General features: G+C 41.7%; 2 protein-coding genes across 3 annotated transcripts in view; one reads left to right on the top strand and one right to left on the bottom strand.

Annotated features, from left to right (window-relative positions):
- Positions 1–15,635, bottom strand: part of MGLL (monoglyceride lipase) — a 116,914-nt gene extending 101,279 nt beyond the window's left edge. Inside the window, exons 1-2 of one of the 2 annotated variants that reach the window (XM_074914690.1) lie at positions 14,322–15,635; positions 2,802–2,931 (exon numbers count right to left, since the gene is read on the bottom strand). In XM_074914690.1, coding sequence (XP_074770791.1) covers positions 2,802–2,820 — 19 coding nt within the window. In that variant the 5' untranslated portion in view covers positions 2,821–2,931; positions 14,322–15,635. The remainder of the gene's footprint in view (positions 1–2,801; positions 2,932–14,321) is intronic. The other variant, XM_074914691.1, reaches the window with a different exon arrangement.
- Positions 1–18,815, top strand: part of KBTBD12 (kelch repeat and BTB domain containing 12) — a 34,976-nt gene extending 16,161 nt beyond the window's left edge. The window contains exons 5-6 of the mRNA XM_074914689.1: positions 3,048–3,245; positions 15,525–18,815. Of these exons, the coding sequence (XP_074770790.1) occupies positions 3,048–3,245; positions 15,525–15,694 (368 nt within the window). The 3' untranslated portion in view covers positions 15,695–18,815. The remainder of the gene's footprint in view (positions 1–3,047; positions 3,246–15,524) is intronic.
- The last annotated feature ends 514 nt before the right edge of the window (positions 18,816–19,329 follow it).

Here is a 19,329-nt window from a genome sequence, read left to right as displayed (position 1 = left end):
TATCCTCAGATTCCTTTGTTAGCAATATTTCAGTGTTAGCATTGCTTTACAAGGGGCGATTGAAATTCCTGATTTCTTGTTTTTCAGAATACTATTTTTCTAAGCTTGAAAATTAAACTTTACTCCCCTCTGATTTTTCCTTCTTACTTTCTATTTGCTGAGAACTTAGCTTCACCCTTGTAAATTGAACATGAAATTGGATTTATCTGAAATGGCTGTGGAGGGCGTAAATAAAATGGAGATATTTTGTACCTTCAGAACTGTCTCTAGTAATGACAGGATTAAAGGTGGTTAACTTTAAATGGCTTAAACTATCCAATGAAGGCTTCATAAATGCTTGAAAATGTGGTAGCTCTTAAACTTTTGAAAAGATGCTCCAATAGGTCACAAAAAATTACTTTTCTAATAACTATGCAGGAAAAAAATGTTTGGCAGTGGATCCCCCAGATTGGCAGCTGAATGTCTTCATTAACTGGTAATGGTTGTGATTTTTTTTTTCTAAAGGTCACTGACAGTGCTGTATCAGTTTTTTACCTGATTATTTCTGTTCTTTCTGAAGTTACCATGCCCCACAGTTACTCAATTTGGAAAATAACAATAAAATTGCACTAACAAATAAACAGCAATTATGCTTCTAGAAGAGTTCTGGGGCATTTTGTGCATTGTCCCCCTCCTGAAATATTGTGGCAATCAGCAAAGCTATTGTTTGACACACCACATGCATTCCCTAACTGGTACCATTCATTCCTCTGATTGAACAAGATGCTCTTTCATTCTTCATACAAAGACTTTTCTTATGGGTGAGTGCATATCCTTCAGCGGTGTACAGTAACACCTGGGCTAATTTTAAAAAAAGATAGCTTGATAACCAGCAGCAGTCTGTCTTTGGCACCACAAAGCTGTCTTTTGAACTGATCAAATTAGTCTGTGGGGAGCTTTAATATTATTGGTTCCCAGTTAAAACTGCCTTGAGTATCTCTTTCTATGTTACACTGCACTCTATAGACTGCACATACCCCAGTAGCAAATTGTCTTGCACGCTGTACTCTGTGAATCTACTTGAAGAATGCTATAGAATCACAAAGACTACATAAGCAAACAAATAGCTTTATCAGTTAAAAAATTTGATTAGCCCTTTTAACTTTTCTTGATAGTTTTAGGGTAATAGTGTCCTGTCCTTAGAGTGGCACCTCTCTTATAAGCCATTAAGGAGTAGTGGAGAACACTGCATAGTAGAGGATAATGCTCCTGGCATAAATACAATACAATAAGCAAATGTTTGAATTCTGAAATTTATTCTTGTTTCTAAATAGTCCTAAGGAACAGCTCAGTGAGGTTCCATCATGACAAATGCTCAGCATGGGGATGCATACAACTCCCTTTCTGGCATGGAAATGATTAGCAAAATCCCATGACCACAATTACTCCCTACCTCAGCTCTCTTGAGTGAATCAAGCCTCAGAGGAGGAGCCCATCAGAGCAAATGCTGCTTAGCTGGGGGTGTTAAGTTAGTAATGAAAGCGTTTGGATGCTAGCCTTGTTTAAGCACATGCTGAGGGGGACCTCATACAAACTGCTAGGACCTTGCTGGTAGGGATTAAGGCAAATAAAGATTTGCTGTGCATGGAAAAGGAGCTGAAAACCAAACCCAGTGAAGGTTTTCAAATTCAAATACTGAACCAAGTCAAATGCTGCTAAATTCAGCTGGAGAAAAACTTCCTGCTGATGATAATGGACACTGAATTTGGTTCTAATTTTCCTGCTCTGATGCAGGGATAACTGATCTTATCTTTACCTGACTCTAAAATGCAGATCTGGAATACAGTGGCAGCAAATTTGGAGCGTTGTGGTCCCCATTTACATGTAGTTGTCTCTTGCAAATGCCTTTAGAGAATGCAGAAAAGGTTGAAAAAATAACACAATCCATATTAAGAGGTAGATGGAAAACCACATGCAAGTAAAACTTTGAGCACTAGGGGCTCATTCCTCTGACAGACCAGCATAACAGCACTAGGGGCAACATATTTTAACAGCACCTGCACAGGTTATACTTGCAGTCCTTTCCCTTTGCATATGTAAAGGCATAATTGCATGCATACAATGCATTTTGGATTTGCACTTTTGAGCAGCCCAGCACATGTATATGGAAAGCCAGCCTTCATATGGAAATTGCTTGCATATTGCAGCCATTTTATATTTAAAAGTGGTCGCATACACATGCATGCACAAAAGAACTGCTGCAGCGTGCCATCAGTGCTCATTACAGGGTATTGTGTCCACTGGCACAGAGGGAAAACCTGCAAGGGTACGTCAGCATATTAATGCTCAAGAACCAAAGACTGAATTCAAAACCTAGATTTGATCACCGGATAGGATTTGGAAAGGTAGTGTTTACACTGTGATCTCAGTGCACACTGAGATCTCGGGGACATCTGCAGCCTGTCGCACTATGTCCCAGCAAAGGAAAACTGGGATCTGTTTCAATCCTGCACACTGACTTCAAGTACCCTCATTAACCCTTCAACAGTAGCGCTTGTCACAGAGAACTCAGTTGGCACTCCTGCATATCGGATGGGTTTGTTTCTGGAAGTTGATTTCTCGTAAGAAATGAGTGTAATCTTTTTCTTTTATTGAAGACAACTAATCAAATGACTGTTGGTTAACACGTGTGAGGGTCAAATCCACTAACAGTAATTGCAGAATAGTTTTTGATCCATTGCAACTTAATGATAAAGCAATTTGTCCAACACGGAGTAATTATGACCATTTCTACTATATAGACAGCAAACAAGACAAAATACCTTTGCATTTTGAAGCCATGCTGCTTGTCCTTCCTTTGATACAAGACTTCAGAAAGGATCTTGCTTTGTTGTCTGTAGATAAGGTGCAGCAGCTTCTGCTTTGAGTTTACTTTCTAACAAACTTCTGGAGCTGCAGAAGGGAAAAGAAAGGGAGATGAGGGCATGTAAACAAAAAACGATGCAGCCAGCAATGTATTCTTCTGCAGAATCTGCGACTGCTACGTTTGACCTACATATCTTTTTCAGGGGGAATTGGGTGCCTTGGTCTAGACAGAGGACAGACACGGAAATGTCTTGATGCGGTGGAGATTTACAACCCTGATGGAGACTTTTGGAGGGATGGACCTCCTATGCCTTCTCCCCTCCTCTCCTTACGAACAAACTCTACCAGCGCAGGCTGTGTGGAAGGGAAGCTGTACCTCTGCGGAGGATTTCACGGAGCAGGTACTAAAGTTGACGCTGACATTCCCTAAATAGCTGAAATCAGTTGCACTGCACACAGCCTGACGGGATGACCCACCAACCCTATCAGGTGGCACTGGCGTGCCCTGGAGCCACAGAGCTGATTCAGCCCTTTGGACTGCCAGCTCCTAATGTCAATATGAATCGTGTTCTGTTTGCCCTTTGCTTTTTTCCTTAACAAAACATGAAAAACTCAGAATGTGTCTGATCTGTGCTAAACCTGTCCAAATCTACAACCTCAGCAGAATTCTTCTGGATTTACTTCCAGAGCTACTGAGATCAGGAGTTTAGTGTGTTATGGACATTAAAGAACTTGGGCATATTTGCTGAAGATTAAGGCACTATCCATCTGTCCTTAGCCAAGCTATCTGGCTCTGCCTATTTACTTACATGTTTTTCATAATCAGTGTTGGAAAAGCTTATGTATTTAATGAGTACTCTGGGTAGGGAACTGAGATACAAAGAGTCTAAAATTCCAGATCTGGTGATTTTAAATAATCCTAGCCCCTCGGCCACCTTTCTTCTTTTACGTCGTCTTCCTTCCAACTGTGCTTAGCTCCATTTAAATCTGCAGTACTGTTAACCATTATTTTTTTCATTATAAATGCAGAGAGTCTCAAAACACCAACATTTAGTCTTCTGCTACATACTGCTGCTACCCCAATTTCCTTTCTAGGAGAAAACAGTAATACAGATGCATTATCCACTGCTAATAAATGTCATGTCAGGTTCACTGTTGCCCAGGAATGGCCACGTGGTATCACTGGGTGACGTGTCCTTCAAATTACACTGACCCCAGTTGCATTGACTTTTACTTTAAAAACTCTACACTTAAAGCTGCTGTTATTTTAGAATGATGATTTTCATCAGCTAGTTCACAACTCACCTTTCCCTCCCTTCACTTGCTACTGTTTGAGCAAGCTGCTCCCTGAAAACTATTGTATGGCAGCTTTCTAACAGGCACGTTCTCATGTCACCACTGATGGAAGTTCTGTGACTGCAGAGCAGTTATGGTTACAGTACATCACTGTTTCCATAGGAAACATTGTGCCATCATATTTGTCTTTTTCTCAGCAGTATTGCAAAAAAGCCTAAAGTTAGTGGGTACAAATCTCAAAAGGCTGATCACTTGCACTGGTAAATGAAGCAATTTCATTCAAGATGACTAACAGATTAGTATGAGACTTTCTGAATAAGGCAGTTTCGAAGCCATAAAAACATTTTCTGTACAATACCACCACATTCTGTTACTGAGTCATGTACAAGGAGTGGTAGTTCTGGGAGAGGTTGGAAGTGCCCCTGTGGATTTCAAGACTGCCATCTTTTGTATGTGTCTATAATGCCAGCTTCCTGACTGTACGATTGCAAACTGTATAATTATGTATAGAACTCCCCTGCACTAAAAGTGTTCTTTAGATTGGAAAACAAGAAGTCAAAGTTAGAAAATGCCAGTTTTGCAGTTACCCGTGCAACCTGAATTCTGACCCCCTACATACATATTTTGTGTACCAGTGAAGAAATAGTATGTGACTGTGTTGTTAGACATTGTTATGATGTCTGTTAACAAGGGAGACAAAATAAGATTCTCACTGTCAACCGTAAATTAGAGGTATCCACATGTTTGAGGAGTTGAGAGGAAGCTGTGCCTTAAAGACAGACTTCTTAATGTGGCTTTCCAGTTATTAAAGGAAAAAGGCTTTCTAAATCTTTGTAACAATAACAGTTTCTAGCTACCATCATCCAGAAAAAGATGGGTGGAGTCCATATGCTGAACCTGAAGAGGTTATCTAGCTGGCCTCCCTCCCTCGCCCCATCTTGTCTGCATGCTGGAAAGAGTTCTTGCCTGATATGCTCTTCGGGGGTGAAGGGTGGGGTGGGAGCATTATTATTGTCACATGGGGACTTGGAGAGGGTGGCTTGACTCTGCTCTTCCACAATTACAGCTGCTCAGCAGCTTCAAGATATTCACAGAACAGCATGTGCTGCATTAGTAGCAAATGGGGTTATTTTAGAATGTGCTTGTTTGGTTTTAGTCTTTCGGGTTTCTTGGCATGTCACTTTGGTTTTTGTGAGGGATGCAACGAAGAGAGGATATTCCAATTTTACAAAACATTGTAATTTAGTTTCAACCAAGTGGAGTTTTTGGAACAAGCTGGAGGCACAGCTGTAGTCTCTGGGTTTTCTGCCTGCTGAACACTAAAGGGCTGCTGTGAACATTCAAGAATGAGCGCTTCTCAAAATAAAAAGAAAATGAGCCAAAATCACTACTGCAATGGAAAGTCTTAGCCAAGGTATATAAGGGGCTGCAACCAAATCCCTTTATACTATAGATCTCTCTGCAACTCCCCAGCTTCAACCTGACTTTGCATTTGCTTAAACCTACTTCTGATCCAGCAGTGTGAAACTTGACCCACTAAGGACATTGTTGCATCTAAATTTTACTTGTATGTCTTGTGTTCTGTATGTCTTTCTGCACGAGTATTGACCTAAATGGATAATTAGAGACTAGAGATGCTGTGCACAAGCACAAAGCTGAAAAGCAGCTGTCAACTGCTCAAAGGGCCTTAAATTTGGATGAAGAGATGAGTACTGCTCAGTCCTCATGTCCCACGTGACACCTGAAGTTTTGTGATGGCAGGATTCTCATCCCATATATATTTGCTTCTCAAATCTTTGTCTGAAGAAGGACAAGTGGTTCAGCCCTAATAGCATCCCCAGGAGCAGAGAAAGAGAAATTGCAGCCACTTAGTCCCCAGAGGGAGGTCAGCTTGGCCAGCTGAGACTAACAATGCAGAGCACAGTCTCTCTAAAGGATGAGTGGACTCCAAAACGTGTCCAAGATTCATCAAGAGAAAGCTTCCTCTGAACTGCAAGGAATGCTGCTCAGTGTTGAGCTGTGTTGGTAAACACTGATTGTAAGAATTCTCCTGCTGAGGCTTCCTCAAGTTAGAAGCTTGCTCAAAGCCTGGCTATGAGAGGGGAAAGGGGATTAATTCAGCTGTTTAGACACTTACCTGGAGTGTCTACATGAAGACCTTAGTGACCCCAGGGCCCCTGTAGCATATGGAGAAACACAGAAGCCTCCAGAGGGAAATCCAGGTGCTTTGCATCTGCTCTGAAAGAGCAGAAGGCAATTCAGAACCCTGAGGACCTCTCTGGTCTCTTAACACTCTGTTTCCATCAGGATATGAGGGTTTGTAACCTGGCTTACCTAAGGCAAACACATCAGGAGCTTGGTGTCTGTGGCTAAATGGTACAAACCACTCTGGGACCTCGGTGTTGTATCACTAGCTGACAAATACTGTGTGTTCTTATGAACATAAGTGACTAAAAAAATCACTTCTGCTTGTTTTAAATTTGGTTCCTCCTTAGCACTACTTGCAAAACTTCATCTGTTAGCCAGTAGTTTATACAAATTAGCTTATTTTCTACTAAAACTATTATGGCAAATAGGAAACATTCATCTGCTTGTTTCTGACACTCAGCTCCAGCTCATGTAGTCTAGTGTCATGAATATCGCCTGTCATTTGTCATCAATGTTACAGCATTCATCAAGATATGTTTAAAACGGTTGCGTTTGTCCATTGGTTTATAGCTCCACACACAATAAAAATATTAGCCATGCTATGAATACTCAGGACTCAATGCACAGTAGCCAGCCAGCTTTCTAACAATTGTTAAAATGTTTTATTTCCTCTGCCTCTACATAGAACTAAAACCTGCCACCTGGGCAGGCTGACAGCTATTAGCATCGGGCGGTGCATGGCAGAAGCAGCCTCATTAGCGCGCCTCGCCAAAGGAGGGGTAAGCAGCCCTTCAGGTATGCAGCATTACACACTTATCAAATGCCTGACAGATTGGCTTCCCTTTCTTTTTGATGGCTTCTCAGTATTAGAAATATTTTTTTCTGGTGAAAAATAATGAAGGCAAGGGTGTGTGCCTGTTTGCCAGGACTGTGTCATCTGCTGTCACTGTCAGCTTGTGGAGGCACATGTTTGTTGACTCTGCATTGTTGCTGCACAAATACAGATCTCGGAGCCTGTTTCTGGGGGCTGGGGGTTGTAGCTTTAGTTTCAGATTATAGATGTTGGTCCAACTGTCTGTCTCTTATAAATTCAAATCCAGAGTTGATTTTTTTTTAACTTGATGAATCCTGGCTCGTATCAGCAATAGCGTGGCCAGCAGGACCAGTGATCTTCCCCCTGTACTTGGCATGGGTGAGGCTGCACCTCGATTACTGGGTTGAGTCTTGGGCCCCTCACTACATGAAGACATGGAGGGGCTGGAGTGTGTCCAAAGAAGCACAGTGAGGCTGGTGCAGGGTCTGGAGCACAGGTCTGCTGGGGAGCGGCTGAGGGACCTGGGAGGTTTAGTCTGGAGAAGAGGAGGCTGAGGGGAGACCTCCTGGCCCTCTGCAACTCCCTGCCAGGAGGGGGCAGAGGGGGGCGTTGGTCTCTTCTCCCAGGTAACAAGTGATAGAACAAGAGGGAATGGCCTCAAGTTGCACCAGGGGAGGTTCAGATTGGATATTAGGAAACATTTCTTCACCAACAGGGTTGTCAAGCCCTGGAACAGGCCGCCCAGGGAAGTGGTGGAGTCGCCTCCCTGGAGGTACGTAAAAGACCTGTAGATGTGGCTCCTAAGGACATGGTTTAGTGGTGGACTTGGCAGTGCTAGGTTAACAGTTGGACTCAAGCTTAAAGGTCTTTTCCAACCTAAATGATTCTACAATCGTACAATTTTAATTAGAATGCCATTTTACTGTACACCCATGCGATATCAGCTGATGTACAAAGTAAAGGGACAGCCACCTCAGTGCAACTAATGAGATGTTTAACAGGTCTGCTATTAGCAGCACATATCACTTAAAAGGTTCTATGATTTCATCAGCTAATGGCACTTGATGTGGAACTGTCTTTCTCTGAACTGGCAGTTTTGCCATCTCCTTCCAATGTAGTCTATAGCAGAGAAGATAAATGCACGTATGTTGAAAACTTCTGTAATGTGTTTAGCATCATGTGTGGGACCAGAGCTGCTCAACCCAGTTCTGTATTTAGTTACAGATATCAAGCAGAAATTAATTTTTCACTTAAGTGATGTTACAGTCAGGGGAAGGGGAAAAGAAAGAAATATCTATGAACTTGGCATGCAAGAAACACAATTTTGTGTTTGCAACTGTTACACAAGATAGGTGATGGTGACACAGAGTCCTATGAGCTGTGTAATTCAGATTCTACAAAAAAAAAATCTATGCTTACCCTAGATTCATTTTCTGGTCTCTTCTTCCTCATTTACATAAATTGCAATCCATACATTGGAATACAAGTGGTGCTGCTTGCGGCAATGCAGAACCGTGTAGTAATTACTGTATTCCAGCTGAGCTAATGAGTTTGTATCTCCATGCCATCCTCTCCTGACAGTGGACTAGTTTAATAGTTATTTATTTTGACTAATCTCCCATAAAGGCTGTTCCCCCTAGTCTCCTCCATTATGTGATTTAGATGGAGAATCACTCTAGTGCTTGTTTTTTATTATAGTCGTTATGGAACATTACTGGAATCAAATTAAATTTAGACATATTAAGGAGTCTGGCACAGTAAATACTGCACTTGTGAAGTTTGGGGGTTGAGGGATTGGAACAAAACCTGTTTCTCCAGCACCTTCCCATGTTCCCAGCTAAATAAAGCAGAGGGCAAGCCCTGGGCTGCCTATCTGCTGCACTGTTTGTTTCCCTCTGTTAGAATTTACTGGGCAGTGATGAATAATTAAAGTTCTCCTGCCCACAGTTGTTACCATTTGAATAAATATTCCCACCAGTGGAAGGGATTCGGGGTCCCTGCGTTTCACTCAGCACAGAAATCTGCTCACGGCTGCCTGCCGTGCCGCAGGCACTGCCACATCTCTCCAGCCTGCTGCTGAGCCCACCCCGAAAAACGCTACTTGACCTTTCGCCTAATTCTCCCCCAGCACCCGTGTGAGCTGCCAGGCTGCTGCGGGTTCTGGGAGAGACCTCTTCAGCCTGCTGCCCTCTCAGGGAGGGCTGCCCACTTACCCCCTGCTCATTACCCAGCAACTCGCGACCGTAAATAAGGCCAGTACAGGTCAGGGGAATTGCTGGGGAGCAGCACCTGCTCGTTTCAGATCTAAATTTGACAGCATGGTATTAGTAATTCAGTCCTGCTTCTTACTAAGGCTCATTTATAGTTTATAAAGGGTTAATGAATGATTAATAGCTATTTTAATGCATTTTAATTAATTGCTGAAGAGGTCAATAGGTTGTTTAGAAACATGGCTTGTAGCCATGTATGACATCTTCTATTGTGTTCATAACTGCCTATCATGCATACAGTCTAAACATGCTTTATATTCTCTATTAATAATGTATTAACCCATTGTAAGGCATTTAGAAACAGTATCTCAGGATGGGCTGAGACCTGTAATTCTTATTCTGATTTTACGGCTTTTCCCCATATGAATGGTGCATTGACTTCAAGAGCACTGATCCCACTGCCCCCATCATCTGTGATCCTGCTGTCACCTGCAGTGCAAGCGGGACCAGGTCTGAAAGAGGCCTTGCCTATGAACAACAGGCAAAATCTGGAAAGATTTTAAAGGCTGAAGTAGCTGGATCAATCCCAAGAAAAACAGTTGAAGTAACTAAATTAGAAGTTTCTTCCTGCAGACTGTCCCATTCTTTATATATATATATTTAATTTGAATATATATTGATTTGTGAGTGAATGGGTGGATCATGAAACTATGGTCCTGAAGAATTATGGCAGAGCAAGAGGATAGAGGTCCTGTCTAGGAGAGTGAATATCTTACCTTACTCCACGCAGGTGCTCTGAAAACAGTAAGCTGCCACAGTTGTAAATTCAAGCCCCAACGCTGTGTCTGGTGGGATACACTGCCTTGATACTTAACATCACGAAGGCTGGCCAGCATGTTAAACAGCCCAGCCAAGTTCCCTCTCTTGTGTATTCTCTGCCTGCTTCTGCCCACAGGCACAGATGATGGATGTATTTGACCCTGCAAGGGGTATTTGCTGTGTTAGACTAGCAAGGCCGGTGGAGTTAGGGGGCAGCTCACATACGCAAATGGGATTGAAGGCCACAGACTTGATGAACGTATTTCTTTTCCTACTGCAAATGAGGAGCCAGGACATCTGGTCGTAATGATCTAAATGCACTTCTATCCCATTGCAACACAAACGTGAATTCCCAGGTCACCTAACTCCGCATCATGTAATCATGAAAGCAGCTATTAGTGGCAAGGAAGATAAGTAGCAGAGGCGAGTCCCATATGTTTGAAATCATTCTCTGGTACAGATAATGACATGCAAAACCAGGTACAAACCAGCCACGGAGACTGAACTGTTTCAAGGCAGCTCTAGGGTGGCTGTTTGGCAATAAGAACTGGGAAGCCAGGGAAAGAAACACCTGAGTAAACATTTTGGGGACTGTTGGGGAACTGGCAAGCACCTTGTGATGTTCAAGTTCTTTTTTTCATGGAATAAGCAGACAGTTAACAGTTTAACCACCACAGGTTTGGTATTTTTTTATAAACTGTTATATGGCAAAAGAAGATAGATAGAGCACATCAGGAAACTGCAAACTGGAAAGGAAAAGGTGCTGTGACAACCTGAGAACTGACATCAGCAGGAGCTCAGGCAAGTAGCCTGGGTGAGGATGTCCCAGGGCACAGAGCTCACGGGCAAGGACAGATGTGACACTGAGACTACCCCCCACTACACAATGCAGTTCTGTGCTGAGGCAGCTGGTCCTGCTCTGGATAAAATTGCTGGCCGTGTAACAGTATGTTGATGTAGCTATGCTGCAGCCAGCAGGTGAGCTTGTCCAAAACTACTCTGGGTATCTCTGCCCTGCACTGGTGCAGAGGCATCACGACTTGTGACCTGGCACATGCTCTCACTGTCTCCAGAACTGTTTCCTCATTCATAAGGTGGAGGCAAATATACCAGCTGATGTCAACGGGCTTCTACATGAAATAATGAAATATTGACCACATTTCAGCAAACTTGCCATAGATTAAACTCCAGTGAGCTAATAGTAGAGCTATAGTAGAGTGAATTTATTTTTATTGGCTTACAAACATAATAGCTGCATGGTTAATAGTCCTGGATGACCTATAGATTCTACCTGTTAAGTTAATTCTTCTACATCTGCCTCCCTTTAACACTCCCAACCCAAAACCTAGTAATTGTATCTGAATGTTCAGTTCCAAACAGCAAAGAGAAAGCAAGGTCATAAAAGACCAAAAGTGGTAATAAATACTACATTCACATGGAAAGTTGTTCTCCCAAACCTCCAAATCACAAATGGAATGCAGTTTAAAAAAAAAAAAAAAAGGAAGAGAAAGCAGATCAAATATTTATGTTGCCTGCAGTCATACTGGGGGTCTTTCCAAGAATGGCTCATCCTGATTTATGGTCAATCCTGATTCAAATGACATGAGAAAACTTACAGCATAAAATGAAGTCTGGCCATAATTGGGGAGTGAATCACATTTGAAAATAAACTTCTTGAAGAGAAAACATGATTGTGTATATGGAGTGCAGGCAATCATTTACTGAAAATTATTATTTTTGGTTTTTTTTCTGCACATTCAAAGAGAAATTTCATATGAAAAATTATGGGAAAGTGCTTTGATTACAGACTGGAATATAAAAGCAAATTTAAAGATTAGACTGTTTGCTTTCAGATGACTATTTGCATATATGAAGTATGATTTTAGTATTTATAAATCAAACATTTTCAGGTATAACTCAAGTTCTTTCACTGGGAAAGGATGGGTTTGGAAGCTCAGTGTTAGCCTTCAGTCTGCACTTGTACATCAAAAAGCCATAACTACTAAAAGAGCTCTGACTTTTAACCTACCACAATTTCTCATGGGGATAAATTTATGCTGGAATTAATGTTCTCTATGCTGGTTTAGCCTTTTCCTTTCCTGAATAAGAATAAACCATACTGCTATAAACACTGGTTTACTGTTTTAAAAAAGATTTGCATTAGGGTTAGGTTTGTACTACCTGAATAATTCTAAAATAAATTGGTTTAACTCCTACGCAGAAAAACATAATGTAAAGAAAGTTTCTTAAAACTTCTCACGGTTAAACAAGAATGTGCAGAAAAATACTGCCTAATTTTGTAGAAAAAATGAAAGCATTAGGAAAAGAGTGAAATCCTTTCATTGTCTAAGGTGGTTGTCTGGTAAGTGATGCAGAATAATGCTATGTATGACAGGGAGTTCTGTGGGGTGGCTTTTTAAGCAAGTAATCTGTGTAATACAGCCAATTTCTTTTTGTAGATGTCACATTCTTCTCCTGTAAGCAAAACTGGCTGCTAAGATATTGCCTTTAAAAAGAAATAGCAATTAAATAAGGTGAACCAATGAGGCAGAATCTGGAATTATTTGCACCTTCAGGCTTAAAACTGTTTATTGGGATTAAAGCCCAAACCCCACATTACAGCCTGGAATCCAAGGTGCTATTCTCTTTGAAAAACATTACCTTTTCTATTGTCCTAACCAAGAAACAGTTTTTTTAAAAAAGGCCTAAGTAGTAAGGTATTTTAACTCATTTCTCTTTTAAAAAGAAAGGGGGAGGGTTGTTTTTTTTCTGAACTATGACTGTATTTTGAGGAGTGCTTTTCCTCACATGAACTTTCTCATCCAAAGGGTGCTGCTTCCTTTCATATTAAACAAGATAAGACTAGAGGAATGATTGCTTCCATTATTCCAACAACATATTCTTTTTATCTCCCAAAGGTTAAGAGTTAACTAACACTCCATGTGCTGGAAAGCAGAATTTGTAGTGTGGAACAAAACCAGTTACAACATCCCACAGAAAAGGGAAACAAGGGACACTAAAGGTTGAGAGTCACCAGGGTCAGGAAAAAACACAGCAAGGCTTGTAAGGAAGGGTTGTTGAATCTGCCTTTGATGTTTTAATTATGATTTTTTTCTTCTGAAGTGTTGCAATCACCCACAGAATGTCTTAGTTCCAGCGTTTAATTATTTTTTTTTCCTCTGACTGTCTCGGTTTTGGCATAAGCTATGCCAAAGAAAATACAAGCATAAAAATGTATCGCATAAAGGAGATGATCTAATCATAAATACAGGAGCCTCCCATGTCACAGCTTAGGTCTGTTTATGTCTCCATATTTGCCTCTTAGGAATAACCTGTTCACTCTTGCAGGGTCACAGAGAAATGAGCTCTTTGCTGGTACTGGCACGCGTTACTTGTTCGCACTTTGTCAGTTGTGCCTTCTCTCTTCACATGTAACTGGGGGTTTTCAGCAGTTTGCTGTCTTCTCTCTTGGATGGGTGCAACTTTCCTACGTATTATTATTCTCCTCCTCTTATACCCAGGTTCAATAAGCAAACCATCATGACTACTGTTTCACTTTCTGTGAACAGCAGAAAGAAATGGATCAAGGACTATTCAGATGAGGCTGAGTCCTGAAATCTTACCCAAAATTTACTCAAGCAAGCTCCTAGAGATCTAGGAAAGTCCCAGAGGTCTGCGTTTGGACCAGTAAAAATTATGCCACAATTAATTGTGACACAACTGAGAGGAAAACCAGTACAGGCTGTGCACTGTGGGGTAGAAACACTGTGCTGCACTGCTTTATCAGGTTAGAGAGAGGGTGGAGACAGTGACTGACTGATGAGTGGTTTCCTTAGATAAACATGACAAAAACATGTAGACATTTCCATGAAGCTGAGACATCCACATCTCCTTTGCATGCGCAGGACCTGCAGCAAACACAACTGTCCTGAATCACCTCAGCAAGGCAACCAGGCCTGGGAGGGGAAGAAGTCTTGTTCCCATCTGACCTCCCCACATCCTGAAGCTACTTGCAGAGGAGCTCTAGGGGTATTTAAAATCCCATAACACTATGTCATCATCACATCAACACCAATTTTGCATGGAACCCAAACTGTGACAGCACTATCTTGGGGGTACTAAACCCCCAGGGCTGCTGTCCTCTGGAGGAGTATGTAGTCTGTGTTTCCAACACCAGAAACAATACATACCTCTGGATGCTCTTCTGTATTTCACTCTTTCCCCCTTCTTCAGTCCTTTGCTGTTGGTTCCGCAGAAGGGCAGTGTCCAAACAATGAGATGCAGTTGATAGATGTGAAGGATAGGGTTGTTTGTTGTTGCCTTTTTTTTAAAAAAAAAAAAAAAAGCGCGCTTTCTAGAAGGGATGGCTGGTTGGGAACCTCAGTCTGGATGGACCCTGTAAAGTTTAGCCTGTCACCACTCTTTTAATACTCAATAAAAGTGTTGAGTATTGTATGTTTCTTGTGATTGTGGTTCTTATCCTGGTACCCGTGAAGTGTCTGTGCTTGGAAATCTCTGAGACCCATCTTCTAATGCATCAGAAGGAAGCTGCCAGCAAAGCACGTGCTCAGCTCAAAGTAAGAAAAGCTTAGACTAAGGTTACTCACTGTGAGAGAGCAACTTTAAGATGAAAACTAAAAGCGAGCAGAAATGAAAGTTCAGGACTTTTGTTAGCAAAGAAAGGCTTCTTACAAGAAGTTTAATACAGCACTGCTGGTTGACAACTATGGTTCTTTGCTGCATGGTGATTCTTCTGCTACTTTTTGTTAGTCTCAGTAAAAAGCTTCTTGTCTTGAATTTGCCTGTGATTTAATGGCATCCTTCTAACCTGACTGTTCATGACAAATTCCTCAGCACTTCAGAACAGTTAAAGTACATGTAAAGCCCTGGAGGTTTCTTTCTGTCTTTATTTCTCCCTAAATCACAGGATGTCCAGACTTCACACCCAAAAAAAGCCATAGTATTGGAGTGCTTCCAGGAGCCCGAGAGCTGCATTTTAGTCAGGGCAAAGAAAAGACAACACGCTGCATGTAGGCATACCCATTAACAATAGGCAATACTCTGTCTCTAAAAGATGAGCATTTGACAATTGATTGCACAATGAAATGCCACCTGCATACTTGTCCCAAGATGGAGCACTTCATGCTTTTGTCCCTGAAGCTGCACCTGGAGCCCGGAGTGTGAGGACTGAATACACTGCGCAGATCTCCATCTGCACCATCTCATTTGCTCTATGTTGACAACTCGCATGCTCTTCTACGTAGCTGTTAGCAGCACAGAAATTCCCTTTTCATCGTCACCTTACAGAAGGGTCATAATAATAACTGCACAAACCTCTTTGGTCCCGTTTGACTTGGCTCCTGATGCCTGCTGTTGTTGCTTCTGTTTTTCAGCTCGTCATGAAGTTATCACCAAAGAGATCCTCGAGCTGGATACATGGGAGAACCAGTGGAACGTGGTGGCCATCAACGTCCTCATGCACGACAGCTATGATGTTTGCCTTGTTGCTAGGCTGAACCCGCGGGATCTTATCCCTCCTCCCCCCGATTTAGTGGACCAATAGAAGTTCAGTGATGCTCAGTGCTTCCAGGTTCTGCAGAAACTGAAGAATTTGGAGAGACAAATGCTGCACTGGCTCCGGATGACAGCTGAGTCCCACGGAGAGGAGCCGGCAACGCGTGCTTAAGGACAGAACTGCCTTTGAGCTGTGCTTCTCAGATGATGCTTGATTTGCTAGTACTGGTACCCTGGACTTCTGCGACTGAAAGTCAAGGTTGCCCAGCCTTTGTGTGTGGCTCTTCATCTTTCATCTGGCTGTGTGAGCTCCAGTGTTGGGTGCAGCCTGGGCTTCTGGGACCCTTTGCCTCACAGGCACAGTGGCAGCCCAGGGTTCATTTCACAGCAGAGCACAACATATGATGGAAAGCTCTAGCCAGGGAAATCCCTCCTTTGCTCTTCATCCCACCTGGTTGTACTAAGCTACCGAGGAAAAAACAGTCAAGCTGTATCAAAGGGCCAGACTGTACTGCAGCAGCAGAGGGAAAACAGAGAAGAGCCTTGTTTGTTTTAAACAAAAAACCATTAGCCAAGGTTCATTAGCCAAGTACACAAGCTACTGCAAATATTATCTAACTCACAGACAGGACAGTCAAAAGATGCTGTCTTTGCCAACAGAGCTGAGCCTGTGCTAGTAGAAATCTAGTCTTTTGGCAACAAGTCACAAGTGAGCCCTCCAGCAGTGTCTGTACCAAAGACAAGAAGAATCTAAATTTTCACATAGACCCTACCTATTGCAAGGTCTGGTGTGACCAGAACCTTAAAGCTCAGTTAGAAAACTCTCTTACTTTAAGAGATGGAGAAGGGAATGTAAAGTAAAAAGTAATAAACGAGACCAGTATTATCTGCCTAAGCTCTGCAGCTACAGGAAAAGGAAAGATGTGCTAAACAATAAATGTTTATATAACAGTAGCTGGTTTTATAGAAGTTGCTTTAATAAAGTAGCATAAAGTAAATTCTCTACCAACAGAACTGGCTGTAATCACAGGGAAGAGGAATAATTCAAACAGTGTTTTTTAAGGCAGTGTTAGCCTTTATAGGGCTTGAAGACAGTAAGTTAGGGAGAAAATTGTTACCAGTACTGCTATCCCATCTGAATTACCAATTCATCAGGTCTCTGGTGCCTGCCTTACTGTGTATGTCTGTCACTGCCTGGGCAGTGTGGACAAAAGAACTGGAAATCTCAGTTGTGCTCTTGGGCCAAAACTGCAAATGGTAGTATGCTGCAATGCAGAGTGAGTGTCAGAGGCAAACACTAAGAGTAAACTGTGATACAGTACAAGAACTATCACTGTCAGCAAGAAGTTGCTTTTGAAGGCTACAAAAGCAGCAACAAAACTGGAAGGAAATAATTGACAAAGAAATGAGGGAATCCATCAGGTAGCTCATCCATAGTTATTTGCAGGATTTGCGCTTCAGACATCTCCATTTTCTTTTTCAATTGCATTTTAGTCTGCAAAAATGCCAGTTCTTTTTTGTTGGGTTGTTTTGGTTTTTTTTTCCTTGCAATGCTTATGGCAGAGAGAGGTGGACAGGATGACCCAAAAGTCCTTTCCCAATTCTGACTTTTTTGATTCATGAACTATTCTCTAAAATATCCAGAGGGAATATTAAACTGTCATATAAAAACAATTAGCAGGAAGGTCACTGAAGTTTACCTAATAATTATAGTAGGATACTGAGAACTGCTCAGACAATGAGGGAGTTGGTGGGGACAAAACTAAGGAAAACATGTAGAACAGGAGTAAATCTATGAGCCTTACAGCTAACCTCTTGTCTCCCTTTATGCTTCCCAAGCAGGATGAGCGTCACAGCCTAGACACATGCTCTTGTGTTTGTATCATCCAGTCATTCTTTTTTCTTCCCATTGTTCATATGTAGATCATCATCTGTCTAGCACAGAGTTATGACAAGCATGAACTTCAGTGGTACAAATCAGCAACTGCTTCCTAGAGTAACTGCTGTAACCTAGTAACGCCACTGGTCACTAAGCACAGTTCTAGGTATAATATCAAGAAGGCAAACTCTGCTTTGATATGTTTTTAAACAAAATCAGTAGAAGGTTCTTCCAAGTAACCATCCAATATTAGAAACTTTAAAAAACTTTCATTGTTAGTGTAAAGTAAAGGTAATCCTGTTCTAATTTGCCTACAGAGCTCTCAAGGCAGCTGGAAGCAATGCTCTTGAGCATCAGTTAAGTGTTTCTGTGTGAATTCTGCAACTGTATCTACTGATTTTGCTTCTTACACCTTTTTTGGTTTTTGTTTTAAGAAAGAATGTTTTAAAGGTTTTCTTTGTCTTTGGTCTCTGCTCTGTGGTCTACTGACAATTCAGATCCTCCTGTGGTTTAAAGCCTGAGTTAATCTACTGGATTTCACTCTCTGATTTCAAGGGCAGAAGGGAGACTTTTGCAGGCTTTTATTAGTGATATTTGAACATGTATGTGGAACACAGCTGAGACTCCTCTATTAAACATTTATTCCTGTAGTGAGCTGGCTGTTTCTTTCCCGCTTCATACGTTTTGCTTTTCAGACTGATATTTAACGAGCTGGATGGAAGGAAAGAATGTATTCTGAGAAGGTCTGTCTCGATAACCATGAAGAGTAGTTGCATATGTTTTATATACTGACCTTGCAATCAGGTAGCTTGAGGTGTAGCGGGCAGTTAACAGTTTGTACTGCGTGCACCGTTGGCAAGTGACCTGCCCTCACATGCATCGTGCTTCCTGCTGCCCACGGGCTCAGACTCTTGAGCGGGAACTCTTGTGTGTCTGTGTCTCCCAGTTTCTGACCAAGTCTGAATGTCCAGCACTACATATCAAGCAAGGAATTGTTTTCTTCTGGATTAAACATCTAGAATGAGGGCACTAACTTCTTAATTTTGGGGGGGCCCCATGTAGTTCATGGTTTGCACTTAGGCTGACTACCGTTTTTAAATACTTTTAATACTTGCAAATGAAAGCTTGACTGAGGAAGGAAGTAAAGAAGAAGCAGAAAGCATGTTTATTGAGAGATATAGATCTCAGCCAAAAGCCTTCTGAGAGTATATGAATACTGCATGTCTGATATGTCCATGAGTAGTCCCACATTGCTGGGAAAGTCCTTGAGTGTCTTAATTTCTTGTGTTACAAATCCTGATGCAAAAATAAAATAAACAACTAACTACAGAATATGCATTCTGCAAGCTTGTGAGTTTCACTGAAATAATAGTTTACTTCAGCCCCTTTCCATCTGAGCAGTGGTTAGCTGAGCGTTCAATCAAGGCTGTCTTGACATCATCCATAATTCTAAAATGCAAACAAAGCAGCGCTGGCAAGCTACCGACTATTTAAATGAATGGGGGGATTATTAAGCAAAGGCATACACTTCAGTTTCACTTGAAATGCTGAAGTACATCACTAGTTGCCAAATATGAAGAAAAATGTTGGAGAGGTAGCTGGTCACGTGACACACAGGGAGTAAAGCAAAAAATGAAATGCTATAAAAAGCTAATTGAAGCTCTCCATTTTTATCCCCAGCTAATGTTTTATTTGGATAAATGTCCATGTATAACTGATTTCATAAGGATCCCTGTAGATCTCTCGTCTCTGTTTTCACACTCCACTCGTGGTCACAGGAACTGCCCACAGATGTAAACCATGAG

This window comes from Athene noctua, chromosome 10 (assembly GCF_965140245.1).
Source record: "Athene noctua chromosome 10, bAthNoc1.hap1.1, whole genome shotgun sequence".
NCBI lineage: Eukaryota > Metazoa > Chordata > Aves > Strigiformes > Strigidae > Athene > Athene noctua.
Note: the sequence above shows the minus strand (reverse complement) of the source record. Positions and strands in the feature narration are given on the sequence as shown.